Source organism: Peromyscus californicus, unplaced genomic scaffold, assembly GCF_007827085.1.
Source record: "Peromyscus californicus insignis strain IS unplaced genomic scaffold, ASM782708v3 Scaffold_2__1_contigs__length_46816999, whole genome shotgun sequence".
Lineage (NCBI taxonomy): Eukaryota > Metazoa > Chordata > Mammalia > Rodentia > Cricetidae > Peromyscus > Peromyscus californicus.
The window spans coordinates 42,603,447-42,626,466 of NW_026294540.1; the positions used below are offsets into that span (position 1 = coordinate 42,603,447).

Here is a 23,020-nt window from a genome sequence, read left to right on the forward strand (position 1 = left end):
CTGCCAGCCGCCACGATGAGAAACAGCATGTGAAGATGCCGGTAAGCCATGAGCCACATGGCAAGGTATAGATTTATAGAAATGGATTAATTTAAGATATAAGAACAGTTAGCAAGAAGCCTGCCACGGCCATACAGTTTGTAAGCAATGTAAGTCTCTGTGTTTACTTGGTCGGGTCTGAGTGGCTGTGGGACTGGCAGGTGAGAGAGATTTGTCCTGACTGTGGGCCAGGCAGGAAAACTCTAGCTGCACTGCCTCAGAAAATATAAGAAAAAATGGATGAGGGCACCCCAAGCCTTCCACTTACCTCTGTGCTGGCAGATGCACACACTCACACAAGCATGCACACATATCTCATACACATGCCTATACACACATACACACAAAATACATTTTACATTTATTTTATTTTATGTATGTGAGTGTTTTGCCTTCATGGATGTATGTACCCCACATGGGTACCTGGTGCCCAAGGAGGCAAAAAGAGGCCATCAGATCTCCTGTAACTAGAGCTACAGACAATTATGAGCCACCATGTTGGTGCTGGGACCTGAACCCGGGTCCTCTATAAGAGCAGCCAGTGCTCTTAACTGATCCACATTTCTAGCTTCCAGAAATATTTTAAGAATCCATTTATGGGCCAGTTAAATGAAATAACCTGTTGGAAAAAGAGAAATGATTCACAGTTCATCTAAACAAAGCAGTTTTATCAGACAGCATTTTATTATCTGGAGGTGAAGTGGGATGTGTGCACACGGGGCCGTCCACAGTACTTCAGGTAGAGTGGTCAGTTCCATGGTCATCAGCAGGGAACCCTGGCATTCCCTGCAGTGCAGAATAAACACTAAGCCTTGGGACACTAAGAAAGAGTGAGTGTTGCTTCTCTGTGGGGTCACGCTGCCATTTAAAATTTCACTTCTTTGCGTTGTGCCTGTGACAGTCCCCTCTGTTGTGTTTTCAGTCCCCATCGTAAAGAAGACATGGGCGGCACAGGCAAGCCTTATTGAATACTACAGTGACTTCGCAGAAAGTCCCATTCCCACGGTGGACCTGGGAATTCCCAATACGGACAGAGGTGGGTCCTGAATTCTCACTACCCCCTTTGATTTACTATCCCCGTACTGTGTAAATTCAGCAAGTCAGCATAAACTGCGATCTCAGTACTAGGATTTCTTATGTTAGTTTCTCTCTGTTTCCACTAAGCATCTTTACCTGTGGATGTATGCTGGCTCTCACACGGGACTTTTAGTACAGACGGAGAGGCTCAGCATTGTTGGTAGGGTGTTCTGTACCCTAGCATTGAGCATGTGGCAGTCACAATATGATTGACCGGGAGTGGTTTCCAGCTCCACAGTTCATCGTGGCTAGAATGGCGGTGCCAAGTTAATTTGTCAGCTTCTCACTCAATGCCAATGTCCTCCCAAGTCTATGGTCTAGTTCATACTTTGAATCTCTGAGCGCTTGGCGCATTCTGTAGGGCTCAAGTATTCAGTTAGCAATATTATAGGCATTAATATTTGACTAGAAAGTGGTTCTGGGTCTACCAGGATTTCCTTCCAGATGGGAGAGCTTTCTAGTGAAAATCATTTTTGTTTCGTTTGGTTTTGAGACAGAGTCTCATGTAGCCCAGGGTGTGCTGGCCTTGAGTTCGTGAGCCTCCTGCATCTGCCTTCCGAGTCCTAGGATTATAGGCATTATCTTACTAAGAGTTTCCATTGCTGTGATAAACACCACGGCCAGAAGCCACTTAGGGGGGAAAAGGCTTAATTCAGCTTACATGAGAATTAGGGAAGGCTAATTTCTAGGGACGTTCCAAGTCATTATTGTGCATATCAGCACTCAGGCTCGTCTATCACTTTAAAATTCAAACTAAATAAATAATAAATGTATGCTATACATGTAGAGCAAATAATACATTTACAGTTTTCTCCTTACCTTTCCTAGGTCATTGTGGAAAGACGTTTGCCATTTTGGAAAGATTTCTGAATCACAGCCATGACAAAATAGCATGGCTGGTCATTGTGGATGACGACACACTAATCAGGTGAGAGCCCTTCTCCGCTGGGGACTGGCTCTGACTGCTGTGATAGGCATGGCTGCTTCCGGCGATGGTGGGGCAGCAGGGACGGGATGGTTTTAAGATACTGAACATCTGGTGATGAGAAGCAAGTCACTGCCCCACTGACTGTCTTCTGGCCGTGCTCAGCCATCGTTAGCGGGGAGGAGGCACCAGCTGGAACCTACACACAGTTTATGTTAAAGAGACGGAGCTGAGAGTCTCAGGAGACCAAGACTGTTAGAGTTTGCAGGACACAGAACTAGAAAAGAGACAGATGTCCAAAAAGACAACCCTGGGCATCTGCAGAGGGCCCTCCTCAAGTGTTCAGTAGAGTAGAATGTCTGCGTGAGGAAGCTTCTAGATGCTGGGACAGAACCCACCGAACTCATGCAGGGCTGGGCAGTCCCTGTTCCCACTGGGCACACTGAGGTACCCTAACCCAGTGACACACTCCCAGAATTGATACTGTTAGCATTAGTTATTATATTCTTATTAAATAATCATCACAACTATTTCATATTTCAAAGGGGATGCGTGGAAGGTGTACTCTAAGTCTGAGATAATCTTATAGACATGAAAACTATTATGAAGGATTTTTAAAAGCCTTTTTGAGCAGGGTTAACAGCAAATTAGACACTGCAGAAGAAAAATATAGACATTCAATGATATGACAATAATTACTAGCCAAAGAAAAACGCAAGGTCGGAGGGAAGTGCTATAAATGACATTATTGTATCAATTCATAAAAATTAGAATTAGTAGTTAGCTTAGATACATTGCTTCAGTGTGTTGATTTCAAGTGATATAATTAAAGCTACTATATATTTTATTTTTTAAAAGATTTATCTAGCTGGGCGGTGGTGGCGCACGCCTTTAATCCCAGCACTCGGGAGGCAGAGCCAGGCGGATCTCTGTGAGTTCAAGGCCAGCCTGGGCTACCAAGTGAGTTCCAGGAAAGGCGCAAAGCTACACAGGGAAACCCTGTCTCGAAAAACCAAAAAAAAAAAAAAAAAAAAAAAAAAAAAGATTTATCTAATTTTATATGTTTGAGTGTTTTGCCTACATCTATGTATGTATACCGTATGCATGCAGTGCCCAGGAGGCCAGAAGAGGGCGTCAGATCCCCTGGAACTGGAGTTACAGATGTTTGTGAACCACCATGTGGGTGCTGGGACTTGAACCCTGGTCCTCTGCAAGAGCAGCCAGTGCCTTTAACTGCTGAGCCATCTCTCAGGCCCCCACTGTGTATTTTCACATAGAAGTCTCAGGGTAGTCTTGCTCTCATTTCTCTTGGTGAAACATGTAGGAGCAGAGTGACTGATTTTTTCAAAGAAACGTATCATGTCGATGTTAAATGTCCTCAAGATGAGGACTTTTTCTGCCCTTAGGAAGCATACAGTGGGATGGTTGGGGAAGGGTCTAATGTATGCACTTTCAGGAGAGGGAAAAAAGTCCATAGTACGTGCTTGTGTGCTGGTTTTTTATGTACTCAGAGGACAGCCTGTAAATGAGCCCCTAGAGTAAATGGAAATAATTGGTAAATCTGGGGAAAGGGTCCTTGGGGCTTTCCTCCTGTTTTTTGTAACTTTTCTGTAATTGTAAAATGCAGCTCCATAATAGGCCAGAATGGAGCATCCTCTGGCGTTGAAAGGTTGGTGTTCTGCCGGTGAAATCCTCTGCACTGCCAGGCTCTACTCATCCAGCACGGGCGGGACTTGCTGGAGAGCACGGACGTGCTGTTTTCCTACATGGCTGAGACTCAGAAGTGCCTGAAATGGGAACAGATTGCTAAGTGAAATGCTTTTCCTGGGCCAAATCCCCATAGATGGAGTTGAAATCTATGTGCTTCATCCGCGTTCCTACTCTCGAGTGAATGTGAAGTGGGTGATAATGATCAGACTCCATTTGTGGTCTCTGAACCGTGAAGCTGTATGGTGAAGAAGCCCAGAGGAATCTTAAATCACTTCAACCTTAAAATATGAATGTTGTAGGTGGAATTGATAATTTCACAATATGTAGGAAGAAGAGAAAATAATTCTCTCTTTTTAAATTTTTACAATTTTTAAAAATGTTTTATTTCATGTCTATGAGTGTTTTGCCTGCATGTATGTATGTGTACCACACACATGCAGTGCCTGTAGAAGTCAGAAGAGGGCGCTGAATCCTCTGGAACTGGAGTTAAGTGCTTGGGAGTTGCCGTGTGGGTTCTGGGAACCGAACCCAGGTCCTCTGCAAGAGCAGCCGGTGCTCAGTGTTGATCCACCTTTCCAGGCCCCCCTGTCTTTTTAAGCTCAAGCAATTCCTGTTTTTCCCTAGAAAGTTTGGGGGGATTTTGGCCTTTTACAGACTGAACCCTTAGAAATCCCCAAGTGTGGATCCTCCATCAGCAAATACAGTCAGCCTCCCCATACAGATTAATTTCTCAGACGGCTTCTTGAAGCCAGATTCCAAATTGGTGCGCTTTGAATGTATAACCTTCATGCCAAAAAACAGACATGTTTTATGCTCACTCAGAAAGTGCCAACATCGGCAAAGGCTGTGGTCTCCAGATGTTCTAAACCTGCCTGTAAACTTGTAAGCCCCTGGAGCGCACACTTGTGTGGAGGGTTTGCGGCTGCCTTTGTCTCGTCCTTCTACAGTAAAAGTTGCTTTCCCCACTCACAGCTTTACTGTCTGTCTGTCTGTCTGTTTATCTATCTGTCTGTCATCATCATCTGTCATCAGCCATCATCTATCATCTATCATCTATCATCATCATCTATCATCTATCTATCTATCTATCTATCTATCTATCTATCTATCTATCTATCTATCTATCTATCTATCTATCTATCTATCCTTCTATGTAGTGTCTAGAAAGGGTGATGGATGGATTCTTCTTGTATGTTTGGCTTTTTCTTCCCGTTCACGGCGACTCTTCTCAAGTGGGGGGACAGTGAGTGTCTGGGACACCTGCTCCTCCCGTATTCACTTGGCAGTGTTCTGATGCAGTTCGGAGCCTGTGCTACCCCCCTGAGAGCCCTTGAGCTCATGGATCAGGGTCTCAGAGGCACCTTGAAGTTTAGCCCTTTAACATTTTAACCCAAAGTTATGGGCTATGCAAAAACTAGTTTTAAGGATCACTGGCCAGTGTTATAAGGGAAAGTTAAGACTTGGTGGTGGATGACCTGGAACTCTCTAGAGTAGAGGAGGCCTCAGGAAGGCATTTCTAATGTTATCATTGGTTTTCTTTTCTCTCCCTCCCCCCACTCTCCCCCTTCTCTTTTCCTCCCTCCCTCCCTGCCTCCCTCTCTCCCTCCTTCAATTCCCCTCTCTCCCTCCCTCTCCCTCCCTCCCTCCCCCTCTCTTCCTTTCTATCTTTCTTCTCTAGCTAACCTAGAACTCATTGTGTAGACCAGGCTGGCCTTGAACTCTCAGAGGTCTGCCTATCCCTACCTCACAGCTGCTGGGATTAAAAGCGTGACCCACCGTACCCAGCTCAAAATGGTCTAATGCTTAAAAACAGGGGAGCCCTTGCCTTTGTTACATCAGCCTGCTGGTTGGCTTTTAAAAGTGAGTTTTCTGTCTTATTTTCCCACGATCTGGTTTATTCACCTCACTGCAGCTGTGTTTACAGCTTGTGGCATTCTCTCTGTCCTCTGTAAGCTGCTGCCATTGTCGACATTGTGCAAGGACAGGTGGGCCCCCAAGTATTCAAGGGATGCACATGTAGACCGTAGCTCATTCCCTGGGAAGCCTTGTTGAGGAAAGGCAGCACACTCCGAGGGTTTGTAGGGGGAACCTGGCTAGCCCAGCTGGCCCCACCTGCTGGCCCCAGCCCGACAGGAAACCCCCAAGCCCGCGTGCCCTTCGGAAGCTCTTTTTTGGCCATCAAGAGTTAAAACAACCTTGTCCGTTTGAGAAGAGGTGGGGTTTGAGTGACACTCCCTTGGAAACAGCCTGGCAGAGGAGATTTACTGCAATGGACTACCTTTAGTCATTCCCCGCCACCCTGCTGCCCCGAGGGAAGCCCCTGTGCCTGGCAGGGCTGAGTTCAAACTGGATGAGGGGCACCTCTGATGTCTCGCCTTCTCTTCTAATGTAGAGTGTTCATATTTGGGGTATGTGTGTATTTTTTAAAATCCATTTATTCCACACTTGAATTCCACCACTAAACGCCCCATTCTGAAGCCACATTAGAGTTCAATAAGTCCTCTCTTTGCTCCTCAGCATCTCCAGGCTCCGACATTTGCTTAGCTGCTACGACTCCAGGGATGCGGTGTTTCTGGGTGAGCGCTATGGCTATGGCCTGGGCACAGGTGGTTACAGCTACGTCACAGGAGGAGGCGGGTGAGTGAGCCATTTCCTGTCCAGAAACCCCTTGCAGGTGCTCAAGGCCTTTAGATAAAATGTGACATTGGCGTGTGTCCTGGGCTCACACTCCTGCCAACTTTAAGTCCATTCCCGAGGGGTTGGGGATTTAGCTCAGTGGTAGAGCGCTTGCCTAGCAAGCCCAAGGCCCTGGGTTCAGTCCTCAGCTCTGGAAAAAAAAAAAAAAAAAAAACTTAAAAAAAAAAAAAATGGAGCTCCAGGAGTCCAATTGGCTGAGAAAGAGGAGGGTTTGAGCAAGAATTGTTGAGACCAAGGTTGGATAAAGCCCAGGGACAAATAGCCAAACGAATGGAAACACATGAACTATGAACCAGTAGCTGAGAAACCCCCAACTGGATCAGGCCCTCTGGATAAGTGAGACAGTTGATTAGCTTGATCTGTTTGGGAGGCATCCAGGCAGTGGGACCGGGTCCTGTGCTGACTGCATGAGTTGGCTGTTTGAAACCTGGGGCCTATGCAGGGACACTTGGCTCAGCCTGGGAGGAGGGGACTGGACCTGCCTGGACTGAGTCTACCAGATTGAACTCAATCCTCAGGGGAGTCTTTGCCCTGGAGGAGATGGGAATGGGGGGTAGGCTGGGGGGAAGGCGGAGGGCCGGGAGGGGGGAGAACAAGGGAATCCGTGGCTGATATGTAGAATTAAATTAAATTATAAAATAAAAAAAATCCATTCCCGATCATTTCTAATACATATTACAACATAAACGCTATGGAAATTCCTCTTTCAAGGTGAGGATCTGATTGTGTGGCCTCAGCGGGCCTAGAACCCCTCCTCCCTCTGCCTCCAGAGTGATGAAAGATCGCAAGTGTGTGCCACGATGCCTTGCTAGAAATAGGTTGTATATTGTGTTCTTTACAGGATGATGAAAAGAATAAAACTCAACAAATATTTTTTCATCTGTGGTGGGCGGAGTCCACGGATGTGGAGCCCCTGGGTTCAGAGAGAACTGTGTTAAACATTTTCTTTCCACACAGGCAGAAATGGTCTGCAGTGCTGAGCCCTGTTCCGGCATGGAGACTCTTTAGATGGTGGTTGTTCCTTCAATAGAAAAGGAAACATTACATTTGAGAAATATGAACAGAACTCATAGTAAAGAGTAGCTTATCCTTTGAAGGAGTAATGTAAAATTCAGGTCAGCGTACTTGGTAAGAATCTCCCTGAATTAATGCTTGATTCTAGACTGCCAACTAGTTTAGACTGTCATTTTAGATGGAAAAGAATGCTTATAGATTTTAATTTCAGAAAAAAAATAAGTCATTAAACTTTTAAATTTAATATATTTAAATATCCAGTGCTTAATAAATCATATTTGATGAAAGAAGAAAGTAGATCTTAGACTTAGGCAATTAAATAGTATTTGTGTAGAATTTATAGGTTTTAAATAATAGCTAAAAAAAAAAATCAATCGTCTTAAATGAAGCACCTGCCTGAACTCTATGGGGAAAGATTTTTAATTTGATTTTTTATGGGTAAATCAATTGAGCAGTTAATCTTTTCTATTATTGCTGCAGTCTTTACCATTCAGTGTTCAGGAGGGCATTAACTAGGTACCAACCACAGACATTTATGTTCACGGTATGCCGGGCAGTATTGTATAAAGTGTGTAAAGTGTCTGAAGGACCAGGGTCTTTCATTCCTGTTTTATAATACCTGGGTTTGGAACGCTTCTGCCTCAGGCCTTTGCATGTCACTGTTACAAAACACTTGGGCCTGGGTAACTTCTAACACAAAGAGGCTTCTCTAGGTCACCGTTTCAGAAGTCCGGAAGCTTGGCCGACATCTGCTCAGCCTTGGTGGCAGCCTTCGGGTGGCATCACATGGAGGGTGGCATCACATGGAGGGTGGCATCACATGGAGGGTGGCATCAGGACTGGAGCACAGGCATGAGGGAGAAACCGTGCTGAGACAGGAAGTGAGAGTGCTTGAAGGGACGGCTTCTTCCTTTCTGAGAACCCCGCAGCCAGTGGAGAGGAAGCGTCCTGCTCCGTGCTGACTTGATTTCTCCGTGTCCCGTGACCAGAGTGGAAAGCCCACCACTTGTCGAGGTTCTCAGGCCCTTCGTGACTTGGCGTGTGTCCTTTGGACCTTCTAGCCTCGTCTGTCTGCATTCCCATCCTGATGAATCCATGTTGAACGTGTTGCAATTTCCCAGAAACACTTGTTCCCTCTTCTCTGTGACTATGGTTCCCGTAAGCATTGTTCCCCGTCCCGGCTTCCTCTTTCTCTGGTTCTCCTCATGGATTTCCAGTCGCTGTCATTTATCCTGTTTCCCTGCAGTGCAGCCTGGGCCTGCAGTCAGGGTCAGGTGCTCTTCCAAAGCACTCGCACAGTACATGGTGCAGCCCATTACCATCTAATTGCCGATTTACTTGCCCATTTCCCGCTCACGTTATGAATTATTTGTGGACAGCACCTGTGTCCTCCTTCCCATTATGGCCCCACTTTGTAGCAAAGGGACTCATTGCTTTTCAAGGAACAGAGAACAAGTAAATAAAGAAGTGCATGAACACTGGCATTTAATTTCCACATAGGTGACGTGACTCATGCAAGGTTCGGTTTTTAAGAGTCCCTTCATTGAGATGCAGAAGCAATCTTCATGAGACGATCCTTTCAGTCAATCTTTGGTAAAAGCTGCAGACAATATTGTGTACTTTGTCCGGGGCCACTTAGGATTTTCTAACGATTTGGCCGAAGAATGAATGACTTTTATGAAGAGCAGGTTAGGGGCTGGAGAGATGGCCCAGTGGTAAAGAGCAGTGGCTGCTCTTGCAGAGGACCCAGGTTCAGTTCCCAGCACTCATATGATTTGTCTGTTACCTGGGGCATATGACGCCCTCTTCTGACCTCATTGCGTACATAAACATACATGCAGGCAAACACTCAAACATATAAAATAAAAATAAAAATAACTACCGAGACATCTCCCCAGTCCCCCCAGTTTTTAATATTTAAAAGTTGGCAGATAGAACACTCAAGCGTTCTTTCCTGTCAAGCTGGGATTGGTCACTTTCCCTGTGGGTGGTCCACTTTATTCAGAAAGAACTTGTGGACAGTACTAATAAGTTTTGCTAAAGCCTTCATGTACTTAGTGTATGTGAATAAGTAAAGTTACTTTGTGTGCAAGTTGTCTAAAGTATAAAATAACTAATGGGAATTCCACACTTAGACTTTATCTTCCCATGAAGTTGGTCTTCTAGGAGCCGACCACAGTGCAAGTCCTCATCTATTCTCATTCCACTGGTGGGGGTGGTTGTTTTTGCTCTTTTGGGGGGCCTGCCACCCAGCTCCCAAATAAACTACACACAGAGGCTTATTTTTTTTTTATAATTTTTTTTATTTACCCTGGTAATCAGATCGGTGAATACCCTAACTGTCATCATAGAGCTTCCATCCAGTAACTGATGGAAGCAGATGCAGAGATCCACAGCCAAGCACCAGGCTGAACTCCAGGAGTCCAGTTGAAGAGAAAGAAGAGGGATTCTATGAGCAAGGGCATCAGGATCATGATGGAGAAACTTACAGAGACAACCAAACCAAACTAGTAGGAACTCATGAAATATAGACCAATACCTGTGGAGCCTCCCCACAGGACTGGACTAGGTCCTCTACATAAACGAGACAGTTGTGTAGCTTAATCTGCTTAAGGGGCCCTCCTGGCAGTAGGATCAGGATCCATCCCTGGTGCATGAGCTGGCTTTTTGGAGCCCACTACCCATGGTGGGATACCTTGCACAGCCTTGAGGCAGGGGGAGGAGCTTGGATCTGCCTCTACTGAATGGACCAGGCTCTGCTGACTCCCCATGGGAGGACTTACCTTCTAGTAGGAGGGAATGGGGGTGGATTGGGGAGGGGGGAGGCTGGAGGGACAGGAGGAGGGAAGAGGAGGGTCTGTGATTGGTATGTAAAATGAATTTAAAAATTTCTTAATTAAAAAAAAGAAGAAAAAAATTTTTTCTTTCCTTTTACATACCAACCCCTGTTACCCCCTCCCTCCCCTTCTCCCGCTCCCCTCCCCCATCCTCTCCTCATAGAGAGTAAGGCCTCCCTTGGATAGTCAACACAGGCTGGCATACCAAGCCCCTCTCCCCACATCAAGGCTGAGTAAGGCATCGCACCATAGGGAATGGGTTCTAAAAAGCCAGTTCGTGTACCTGGGATAAGTTCTGGTCCCATTGCCAGGGGACTCACAAACACATCAAGCCACACAACTTTCACCCACATTCAGAGGGCCTAGTGCGGTCCCATGCAGGCTCCCCAGCTGTCAGTCCAGAGTCCACGAGCTTGGGTCAGCTGTCTCTGTGGTTTTCCCATCGTGATCCTGACTCCCCTTGCTCCTGTAATCCCTCCTCCCTTTCTTCAACTGGACTCCAGGATCTTGGCCAAGTGCTTGGCTGTGGGTCTCTGCATCTGCTTCCATCAGTCACTGGATGTAGGTTCTATGATGACAATTAGGGTAGACACCAATCTGAGTGCAGGGGAAGGCTAGTTCAAGCACCCTCTCCACCATTGCTATGAGTTTTAGCTGGGGACGATCTTGTGAGTTCCTGGGGTCTTCCCTAGCTGCAGATTTCTCCCCATCCCCTTAATGGTGCACTCTGTCAAGATATCTCTTTCATTGCTCTCCCTCCCCATCTCTCCCCCAACTCGGCCATCTCGAGCCCTCATATTCTCACCTCCCATCCTCTCCTCTCTATTCCCCACTCCCAGTTTACCCAGGAGATCTTAACCCTTTCCCCTCCCTGAGGTGATCCATGTGTGTTCCTCTTAGGTCCTCCTCTTTACCTAGCTTCTTTGGGGCTGTGGATTGTAGCCTGGTTGTCCTTTGCTTTACGTCTAATACTCACTTATGAGTGAGTACATACTGGGTTTGTCTTTTCTGGGTCTGGGTTACCTGACTCAGCATGATTTTTTTTTTCTAGTTCCATCCATTTGCCAACAAATTTCATGATGACATTGTGGTGTTTTTTTTTTTTGTTGTTGTTTGTTTGTTTGTTTGTTTTTTTTTTTTTTACCGCTGCGTAATACTCCATTGTATAAATGTACCACATTTTCTTTATCCACTCTTCAGTTGAAGGGCATCTAGGTTGTTTCCAGGTTCTGGCTATTACTAATAATGCTGCTATGAACATAGTTGAGAAATGTCCTTGTGGTGTGGTTGAGCTTCTTTTGGGTATGTGACCAGGAGTGGTGTTGCTGGGTCTTGAGGTAGGTTGATTTCCAGTTTTCTAAGAAAGTGCCATATTGATTTCCAAAGTGGCTGCACAAGTTTGCATTCCCACCAGCAGTGGAGGAGTGTTCCCCTTTCTCCACATCCTCTCCAGCATAAGCTGTCACCAGTGTTTTTGATCTTAGCCATTCTGACAGGTGTAAGATGGTATCTCAGAGTTGTTTTTTTGCATTTGCATTTCCCTGATGGCTTAAGGATGTTGAGCAATTCCTTAAATGTCTTTTGGCCATTTGAGCTTCTTCTGTTGAGAATTCTCTGTTTAGCTCTGTACCCCATTTTTTAATTGGATTATTTGGTATTTTGATGTCTAGTTTCTTGAGTTCTTTATATGTTCTGAATATCAACCCTCTGTCAGGTGTGGGGTTGGTGAAGATCTTTTCCCATTCTGTAGGCTGTCTTTTTGTCTTATTGGCCGTGTCCTTTGCCCTACAAAAGCTTCTCAGTTTCAAGAGGTCCCATTTATTAATTGTTGCTCTCAGTGTCTGTGCTACTGGTGTTATATTTAGGAAGTGGTCTCTGTGCCAATGCATTCAAGACTACTTCCTACTTTCTCTTCTATCAAGTTCAGTGTGGCTGGATTTATGTTGAAGTCGTTGATCTACTTGGACTTCAGTTTTGTGCACAGTGACAGATATGGATCTATTTGCATTCTTCTACATGTAGATATCCAGTTATGCTAGCACCATTTGTTGAAGATGCTCTTTTTTCCATTATATAATTTTGGCTTCTTTATCAAAAATCAGGTGTTCGTAGGTGTATGGATTAATGTCAGAGTCTTTGATTTGACTCCATTGATCAGCGTGTCTGTTTTTATGCCAATACCAAGCTGTTTTTATTACTATAGCTCTATAGTAGAGCTTGAAGTCAGGAATAGTGATGCCTCCAGAAGTTGCTTTATTGAACAGGATTGTTTTAGCTATCCTGGGGTTTTTGTTTTTCCATATGAAGTTGAGTATTGTTTTTTCCAGGTCTGTGAAGAATTGTGTTGGGATTTTGATAAGGATTGCATTGATTCTGTAGATTGCTTTTGGTAAGATTGCCATTTTTACTATGTTGATCCTATCTATCCAAGAACGTGGGAGATCTTTCCATTTTCTGATATCTTCTTCAATTTCTTTCTTCAGGGATTTAAAGTTCTTGTCGTACAGGTCTTTCACTTGCTTAGTGAGTTACCCCAAAGTATTTTATATTGTTTGTGGCTATTGTAAAGGGTAATGTTTCTCTGATTTCTTCCTCAGCCCTTTTATCATTTGTATATAGGAGGGCTACTAATTTTTTTTGAGTTAATCTTGTATCCTGCCACATTACTAAAGGTGTTTATCAGCTGTAGGAGTTCCTTGGTAGAATTTTTGGGGTCACTTTTGTATACTATTACATCATCTGCAAATAGTGGAAGTTTGACTTCTTCCTTTCCAATTAGTACCCCCTTGATCTCCTTTTGTTGTCTTATTGCTCTAGCTAGAACTTCAAGTACTATATTGAATAAATATGGGGAGAGTGGACAGCCTTGTCTTGTTCCTGATTTTAGTGGAATTGCCTTGAGTTTCTTCCCATTTAGTTTGATGTTGGCTGTTGGCTTGCTGTATATTGCCTTTATTATGTTTAAGTATGTTCCTTGTATCCCTGTTATCTCCAAGACCTTTATCATGAAGGGGTGTTGGATTTTGTCAAAGTCTTTTTCAGCATCTAATGAGATGATCATGTGGTTTTTTTTCTTTCAGTTTGCTTATATTACATTGACAGATTCTCATACGTTAAACCATCCCTGCATCTCTGTGATGAAGCCTACTTGATCATGGTGAATGATGTGTTTTTGGATTCTGTTTGCTAGTATTTTATTGAGAATTTGCATCAATGTTCATGAGGGAGATTGGTCTGTAATTCTCTTTCCTAGTTGTGTCTTTATGTGGTTCGGGTATCAGGGTAACTGTAGCCTTGTAAAAAGAGTTGGGCAATGTTCCTTCTGTTTCTATCATATGGAACAATTTGAGGAGTATTGGTATTAGCTCTTCTTTGAAATTCTGGTACAATTCTGTGCTGAAACCATCTGGCCCTGGGCTTTTTTTGGTTGAAGACTTTTGATGACTGCTTCTATTTCCTTAGGGGTTATAGGTCTATTTAAATTGTTTATTTGATCTTGATTTAATTTTGGTATGTGGTACCTATCCAAAAAATTATCCATTTCTTTTATATTTTTCAATTTTTTGGAGTACAGGTTTTTGAACAATGACCTGATGATTCTCTGGATTTCCTCAATGTCTGTTCTTATGTCTCCCTTTTCATTTCTGATTTTGTTAATTTGGATATTCTCTCTCTGCCTTTTGGTTAGTTTGGATAAGGGTTTGTCTATCTTCTTGATTTTCTCAGGAACCAAATCTTTGTTTCAATGATTCTTTGTATTATTTTCTTTGTTTTAATTTTATTGATTTCAGCCCTCAATTTGATTACTTCTTGTAGTCTACTCCTCCTGGGTGAGTTTGCTTCTTTTTGTTCTAGAGCTTTCAGGTGTGCTGTTAGGTCAATAGTGTGAGATTTTTCCAGCTTCTTTATGTGTGCATTTAGTGCTAGGAACTTTCCTCTTAGCACTGTTTTCATTGTGTCCCTTAAGCTTGGGTATGTTGTGCATTCATTTTCATTGAATTCTAGGAAGTCTTTCTTTCTTTATTTCTTCCTTGACCCCAGTGGTGATTCAGTTGAACATTATTCAGTTTCCATGAGTTTGTAGGCTTTTTGCATTTTGTGTTGTTGTTGAATTCTAGCTTTAAGCCATGGTGGTCTGATAAGATACAAGGGGTTATTCCATTTTTTTTTAATCTGTTGAGATTTATTTTGTTCCCGAGTATGTGGTCAATTTTGGAGAAGGTTCCATGGGATGCTGAAAAGAATGTATATTCTTTTTGTGTTTGGGTGGAATGTTCTGTAGATACCAGTTAAGTCCCTTTGAGTCATAACCTCTGTTAGTTCCCTTATTTCTCTGTTAAGTTTCTGTCTGGCAGACGTGTCCAGTGGTGAGAGAGGGGTGTGGAAGTCTCCCACTATCAGTGTGTGGGGTTTGATGTGTGATTTGAGCTTTAGTAATGTTTCTTTTACAAATGTAGGTGCCCTTGTATTTGGGGCATAAATGTTCAGAATTGAGGCTTCATTGGTGGATTTTTTCTGTGATGAATATGAAATTCCCTTCTTCCCCTCTTTTGATTGACTTTAGTTTGAAGTCTATTTTGTGGGATATTAGGATAGCTACATCAACATGTTTCTTAGGTCTATTTGATTGGAAAGTTTTTTCCCAACCCTTTACTCTGAGGTAGTATCTGTCTTTGAAGTTGAGGTGTATTTCTTGTATACAGAAAAAGGATGGATCCTGTTTTTTTTTTTTTGTATCCATTCTGTTAGCCTGTGTGTTTTTATAGACAAATTGAATCCATTGATATTAAGGGATATTAATGACCAGTGATTGTTAATTCCTGTTATTTTTTGGTGGTAGTGTGTGTGTGTTTCCTTTCTTTAGGATTTGCTGGTGTGAGGTTATCTATTGCTTGTGTTTTGGTGGTTGCAGCTAACTTCCATGGGTTGGAGTTTTCCTTCTAGTACTTTCTGTAGGGCTGGATTTATGGATATGTAACATTTAATTTGTTTTTTTCCATGGGAATAATTTGCTTTCTCGATCTACGGTGGTTGAAAACTTTGCTGGGTATAGTAGTCTGGGCTGGCATCCGTGGTCTCTTAGCATCTGCAGAACTGTCTAGGACCTTCTGGCTTTCAGAGTTTCCATTGAGAAGTCGGGTGTAATTCTGACAGGTCTGCCTTTATATGTTACTTGACCTTTTTCCTTTGCTGCTCTTTTTTTGTTTGTTTGTTTTTGTTTTTTCCAGACAGGGTTTCTCTGTGAAACAGTCCTGACTGTCCTGGATCTCACTCTGTAGACCAGGCTGGCCTCAAACTCACAGAGATCCGCCTGCCTCTGCCTCCTGAGTGCTGGGATTAAAGGCGTTACACCACCACCACCCGGCTTTTGCTGCTCTTAATATTCTTTCTTTATTCTGTATGTTAGTGTTTTGACTATTATGTGGCAAGGGGACTTTTTTTTTTTTTTGTGGTCCAGTCTATTTGGTGTTCTGTAAGCTTTTTATATCTTCCTAGGCATGTCCTTCTTTAGGTTGGGAATGTTTTCTTCTATGATTTTGTTGAATATATTTTCTGTGTATTTGAGCTGGAATTCTTCTCCTTCTATCCCTATTATTCTTAGGTTTGGTCTTTTCATGGTGTCCCAGATTTCCTGGATGTTTTGTGTTAAAAATTTGCTGGATTTAACGTTTTCTTTGACTGGTGAATCTATTTCCTCTATCATATCCTCTGTAACACGAAATCTAATAGGTCTTTTAATAAAAACTCTGGGAGCCTGTTATTGGGGTAAATGCTGAAAGATCAGAGAGACAAAAGAACAAGTCACCGCCACATCTCACCTCACCAACTCCATGAATCTTCTGACTGAAATCCTCTGAGTCCTCACCCGAAAGGCTCTAGCCAAAAAAGCCTTTAGTTCCTGTCTCCTCAGAGTTTATATACTTTTCTTGCTGGAATTAAAGGCGTGTGATTCCTAAGTACTGGGATTAAAGGTGTGTGCCACCACTGCCTGCCTCTGTTTTCTCCTAGACTGAGTCAATCTCATGTAGTCCAGGGTGGCTTTGAACTCACAGAGATCCAGAGGAATCTCTGCCTCTCGAGTGCTAGGATTAAAGGTGTATGCCACTACTACCTGGCATCTATGTTTAATCTGGTGGCTTATTCTGTTCTCTGATCTTCAGGCAAATTTTATTAGGGTATACAATACATCACCACAATCCTCAACACGTGAGATTCTCTCTTCCATCTCTTCTATTCTGTTGGTTATGCCTGCCTCTGTAGTTTCTGTACGTTTACTCAGATTTTCCTTTTCCTGAATTCCCTCAGTTTATGCTTTCTTTATTGCCTCTATTTCAGTTTTCAAGTCTTGAACTGTTTCCTTCACCTGTTTGATTGCTTTTTCTTGGGGTTCTCGACTTTCTTTAAGAGATTTCTTGGCCGGGCGGTGGTGGCGCACGCCTTTAATCCCAGAATTCGGGAGGCAGAGCCAGGCGGATCTCTGTGAGTTCGAAGCCAGCCTGGGCTACCAAGTGAGTTCCAGGAGAGGCGCAAAACTACACAGAGAAACCCTGTCTCAAGAAAAACCAAAAAAAAAAAAAAAAAAAGAAAAAAAAAGAGATTTCTTGATTTCCTCCAGTTTTGTGTTTGTCTTTTCCTCCATTTCTTTAAGGGAATTTTTTATTTCCTCTTTTAGGGCCTCTGTCATCTTCATAAAGTTGTTTTTAAGGTCGTTTTCTTCTGGATCATCTGCTTTGGGATGTTCAGGTCTTGCTGTTGTAGGATCACTAGGTTCCGGTGGTGCCATATTGCTCTTTATGTCGTTTAATGTGTTCTTACGCTGCTGTCTACCCATTTCTTCCTTTAATCTGATCAGGTGGAGCTCCAAGGTCGCTTTTCTTCCAATTGGTGCATGTGGGGCCTCTGGTTCCTGTGGTTGTTTTTCTTCCCAGCTGGTCCAGGAGGGGGCTTATAGCTCTGGTGGTCACTGTTCCCAACTGGTGCAGGGTAGGATTATGACTCTGGTGCCGCAGGGGATAGTTGGCTAGGGGGTGGGGGTGGGAGGAGCCTTCTGCCCAGTATCTGGGGCTGCATTGGCTGAGGGGAGGGGCATGGAATGTTCTAGGGGCTAGAGAACTGGGCTGACCAGTCTGGAGATCTGGGCCTTCCCTGTTCCCAGTCGGAGCAGGGTGAATGTATGGCTCCGGTGGTCACTGGTGCCATGCGGGGTGGTTGGCTTGGTGAGGGGACAGGGGAGGGTTTATTCTTGTTCCAAAACCAGACAAAGAATCAAAAACAGGAAATTATAAACCCACCTTGCAGATGAACACAAACACTAAATTTCTCAATAAGATACTTGCAAACTTGTTGCACGAATCCTAATTGATCTTATAATAAAAACCTGGAGCCAGATATTGGGGTGAATGCTGAAAAATCAGAGAGATAAAGGAACAAGCCACTAGAGAAACTTCTCACCACTACCGAATCCTCAGGCCGAAAGTGAGGTGAGACCCTGTCTCCATGAATCCTCAGCCAAATGCCTCCGAGTCCTCAGCCGAAAGGGCAAGAGACTTATTCTTGATTATGAGTGATCAGCCTTAGCTTGGCTTGTTTCTAGCCAGCTTTCCTTAACTTAAATGATCCCGTCTGCCTTTTGTCTCTGGGCTTTTCCCGTTCTCTTACTTCTGTAAATCTCACTCTTACACCGTGGCTGGCTGTAGCTGGGTGGCTGCCCCTCATGTCCTCCTCCTTCTCTCTCTCCTCCTTTCTCCCAGAGTTCTCCTTCTGTTTGTTCTCTCTGCCGTCAGCCCCGCCCATCCTTTCTCCTGCCTCGCTGTTGGTGGTTCAGATCTTTATTAGTCCATCAGGTGTTTTAGACAGGCACAGTAACACAGCTTCACAGAGTCAAACAAATACAAGGTAAACAAAGGTAACGCACCTTAAAATAACGTTCTACCACACACTGGAGCTTACACAGAGAACAAAGCATTTTCTTCCCTCACACAAGCCCTGTCGCTGGGGTGGGGAGACTGGGTGTCGCTGACTGTGCGGGAGTTGGGCTGAAAACACGTGGCGCTGGGGTCTCACTGGTCGGATGTCTAGGAAAGGTCTTGCCAGTTTGCAGACCTGCAGTTCCTCGTGTGTATCGTGACGGGAATGTCCCCCTCCTTCTTGTACTCTTGTGTTTCCTTATGTGTCAGCTTAGGAAGAACTTCTGCTTGTTGTTCAGTCTTCTGCGTTTTAGCAAGACCTGCAGCGCTGTTGTCCTGGTGTTTGCACTGTCAGCCCGATGTTTGCACTGTGGTCCCGGTGTTTGCACTGTGGTCCCGGTGTTTGCACTGTGGTCCCGGTGTTTGCACTGTGGTCCCGGTGTTTGCACTGTCAGCCCGGTGTTTGCACTGTCAGCCCGGTGTTTGCACTGTCAGCCCGGTGTTTGCACTGTCAGCCCGGTGTTTGCACTGTGGTCCCGGTGTTTGCACTGTGGTCCCGGTGTTTGCACTGTGGTCCCGGTGTTTGCACTGTCAGCCTGGTGTTTGCACTGTCAGCCCTGGTGTTTGCACTGTCAGCCCTGGTGTTTGCACTGTCAGCCTGGTGTTTGCACTGTCAGCCCTGGTGTTTGCACTGTCAGCCCTGGTGTTTGCACTGTCAGCCCGGTGTTTGCACTGTCAGCCCGGTGTTTGCACTGTCAGCCCGGTGTTTGCACTGTCAGCCCGGTGTTTGCACTGTCAGCCCGGTGTTTGCACTGTCAGCCCGGTGTTTGCACTGTCAGCCCGGTGTTTGCACTGTCAGCCCTGGTGTTTGCACTGTCAGCCCTGGTGTTTGCACTGTCAGCCCTGGTGTTTGCACTGTCAGCCCTGGTGTTTGCACTGTCAGCCCTGGTGTTTGCACTGTCAGCCCTGGTGTTTGCACTGTCAGCCCTGTGTTTGCACTGTCAGCCCTGTGTTTGCACTGTCAGCCCGGTGTTTGCACTGTCAGCCCGGTGTTTGCACTGTCAGCCCTGTGTTTGCACTATCATCCTGGTGTTTGCACTATCAGTCCTAGTGTTTGCACTATCATCAGCCCTAGTGTTTGCACTATCAATCCCTGGTGTTTGCACTGTCAGCCCGGTGTTTGCACTGTCAGCTGGTGTTTGCACTGTGGTCCTGGTGTTTGCACTATCGTCCTGGTGTTTGCACTATCATCCTGGTGTTTGCACTATCAGCCCTAGTGTTTGCACTATCAGCCCAGTGTTTGCACTATCAGCCCGGTGTTTGCACTGTTGTCCCGGTGTTTGCACTATCAGCCCGGTGTTTGCACTATCAGCCCTAGTGTTTGCACTGTTGTCCTGGTGTTTGCACTATCAGCCCGGTGTTTGCACTCTCGCCATCCCTGCGCTTGTCTCTGGTGTGTGACTGTGTCCAGCAGACCCCGGTGGGCGGAGAATCACTTTTGTAACCTCTGTCTCCACACTTCCTCCAGCGCCGTCCTGGTAGGTGGGCTTGTGGAAGATCTTTGCAGAGGAGGCTTTGCTGAGTTGTTTTACACAGTGAACTTGTTTGAGTTCCTGCTGTGTGCACGCACTGGGTTGTGAGAAGACGTGCATGGATTTTGGTTCAGCTGCGCCACCTTTGGGGCTTTGTGACCTGAAGAGGACCAGAAAGGGAACCAGAAACCCTTCTCTCTTTTAAAAAGACTCTATCACAGGGGAGTAGTTTCACCTCGAGGTCGTTGCTATTGAACACTGCTGCTGCACCCCGCCCACCTCGGCTGTGGGGTCCCGATGGTGCTCAAGGCCCACGCAGGGACCGGCTCCCTTGACCCTCTGTAGGAATGCGTGGCTGCCCCCGGGCCCGCCTCTGCTGCACAGACCGCCAGGGGCAGAAGCCAACCATCCTCCCTCGGGCTAGGGCCCTTAAAGTCAGAGGAACCAAGGGCTCAGCTGTCCAGGGAAGCCCAGGAGGTTTGGGTGCTGGTGGCGCACGCCTTTAACCCCAGCACTCGGGAGGCAGAGCCAGGCGGATCTCTGTGAGTTCAAGGCCAGCCTGGGCTACAGCGCGAGATCCAGGACAGGCGCAAAGCTACACAGAGAAACCCTGTGTCGGGAAAAAAAAAAAAAAAAGAAAGAAAGAAAAGAAAAAGAGAAGAAATGAAAGGCCTTAGCTGCCTAGGATGCTGAGGGAAGCACAGAAAGACACAGTGGGCTGAAGCTTCCCCCAGAAAGTCCCCACGTCCCGGGCCGAATGGTGCCACAGCACTGTTCAGGGTATGTCACAGTCTGTCCACCCCTTCGTTAGTTACTCCTCTGTTGCTGTGACAAACACCAAAAGCAGCTTGGGGAGGAGAGGGTTAATTTCATCTCGGAGTCTGCAGTCCATCATGAAGGGAAGGCAGGGCAGCAGCTGAGCAGAGGTCATGGAGGGGCTCTGACTTCCTCCCCATGGCTTCCTCGGCCTGCTCTTACACATCCCAGGACCACCTGCCCAGGGCGGTCAGCGCCCACAGTGGGCTGAACCCTCCCACATCAATTATTCACCCAGAATATGCCCCGCAGACTCACCTGCGGGCCTGTCTGGTGGAGGCTCTCTTTCTAGATGACGCTGTTATGTGTCAAGCTGACGGACAACAAAGACAGTAATGTTAGGAAAATCACATCACGTAGTGTGTCTAGGGGAGACACACACAGCTGTCTGCTGGGTAGGGAAACGTCTCTCAAGGTGATTTTGCTTTCATACAGTGTGCGGAGTCAGTGGAAGTGTGCCCGTGTCAGTGATGGGCACCGTTCTCCGGAGTGTGGCCTCTCAGCCGGAGCCCTCATTCCCATTAACCGGCTGCATGGCGCTAACCCCCCAACTCCTTTTCTGTCCGCTCCCACCAGCATGGTCTTCAGCAGAGAAGCCATCCGGAGACTTCTCGCCAGCAGCTGCCGATGCTACAGCAATGATGCTCCCGACGACATGGTCCTAGGCATGTGCTTCAGCGGGTTGGGCGTCCCTGTAACCCACAGCCCCCTCTTCCATCAGGTGAGAAAATGTTTCCCTTCCCCTCTCACTGAGAGCGTCTGTGTCTTTCTCCTCTCGTGTTTTGGAAATAATTTTAGGGAATAGGATAGGTTCCATGGGGAGTGTTCTTTTTATTTTTTACGTGTGTGTGTGTGTGTGTGTGTGTGTGTGTGTGTGTGTGTGTGTTTTGTCTGCATGTATGTAGGTGTAATCATGTGCGTGCCTGTGCCCACAGAGCTCAGAAAATGGCATCCTGTTCCATGAATCTGGAGTTATGGATGGTTGTGAGCTGCCATGTGGGTCCTGGGAACTGAACTTGGAACTCTGGAAGAGGAGCCGGTGCTCTTAACTGCCATCTCTCCAGCCCTTCTATGAGAGATGTCCTTAGCAGATCTTGTGCATGTCATGTGCGTCATAAAGACGAGGCAACAACACCTAGAAAACCAAGTGATATTGGGCCAGTGGCCTTGCAAGCAGGACCAGGAAGCACACATTCCCTCCCCTCCCTCCCCTCCCCTCCCCTCTCCTCTCCCCTTCCCTTTTCTCTGCTCTCCCCTCCTCTATTCTCCTTCGGGAAGGTAGACAGACACATTGATTTGGGGGACAGGAAATGAAGCCATAGATGTCAGCCAAAATTGCTGCCCTGGACAGGAAAGAAGAACTTGTGTCTTTCCAGGCTGGCGGCCATTGGGGAAGATTCCAAGTTTATGGGAGCCTGTTTTTTTTTTTTTTTTTTTTTTTTGGTTTTTCGAGACAGGGTTTCTCTGTGTAGCTTTGCGCCTCTCCTGGAACTCGCTTGGTAGTCCAGGCTGGCCTCGAACTCACAGAGATCCGCCTGGCTCTGCCTCCCGAGTGCTGGGATTAAAGGCGTGCGCCACCACCGCCCGGCCCGGGAGCCTGTTTTTACTCTGGCTTGTTGAGGTTTTCTGGGTGTTTTCTCCTTGGTTTACTTTTAAACAGGTGACTAAAGTCCACCGAATTTCAAGGTGGTGTCTGAACCTGTTTCCCATATTACAGAAAATCAATAAAATGATTATATTAGTCAGTAAAAGGATAAGATGATGTTTATAGGGGTGATAGTTCTCATGTATCCTTGATATGAATTTCAGAGTTGGAAAAGGGAATTCTTCCCATTAATTTTAGTAATATTTTAAGAACCTAGTCAACTAATGTTCTAAAAATAATAATTTGTAATTCACATCCATTTACTATGCACATATCCTTTTTAAGAAACTTTTTAGAAGCTTTTTGACATTTGAATATAGATCCATGTATATTTGAAGGGCCCACCATATATTCAGAATATAGCCTCTGCACTTTTTAAATTATTTAAAATTATTATTACTATCTTAATGTATGTGGGTGTTTTGCCTGCATGTGTGTCTGTGCTCTACCTCAGAGGCCAGAAGAGGGCGCTGGATCCCTAGAACTGGAGTTACAGATGGTTGTGGGCCACCGTGTGGGTGCTGGGAACTGAACCCAGGTCCTCTGCAAGAGCATCAAATGCTCTTAACCACTGAGCCATCTCTCCAGCCCTTGCCTCTCAATATCTACCCCTGGCCCCTCTCTCCTGCAGTACTAAGTAGCAAATGCTAGCACAACAACATAGAAAATTGAGCACGGCGGAATTTCACTATAGAAAAACAACTTGAACAAAGCAAAGAAAATATAAGTATTAGCAACAAAGATAGAACCTGTATTGGTGTCTGAGAAAACACAGGGAGGTTGAAAATAAACCTTTATAAAAGGAGGCTCACAGGAACCCT

General features: G+C 45.4%; 1 protein-coding gene across 1 annotated transcript in view; it reads left to right on the top strand.

Annotated features, from left to right (window-relative positions):
- B3glct (beta 3-glucosyltransferase) overlaps nt 1-23,020 on the top strand; it is a 105,240-nt gene that overhangs the window by 68,191 nt on the left and 14,029 nt on the right. The window contains exons 11-14 of the mRNA XM_052754585.1: nt 962-1,075; nt 1,945-2,044; nt 6,269-6,388; nt 21,131-21,275. Coding sequence (XP_052610545.1) covers nt 962-1,075; nt 1,945-2,044; nt 6,269-6,388; nt 21,131-21,275 — 479 coding nt within the window. The remainder of the gene's footprint in view (nt 1-961; nt 1,076-1,944; nt 2,045-6,268; nt 6,389-21,130; nt 21,276-23,020) is intronic.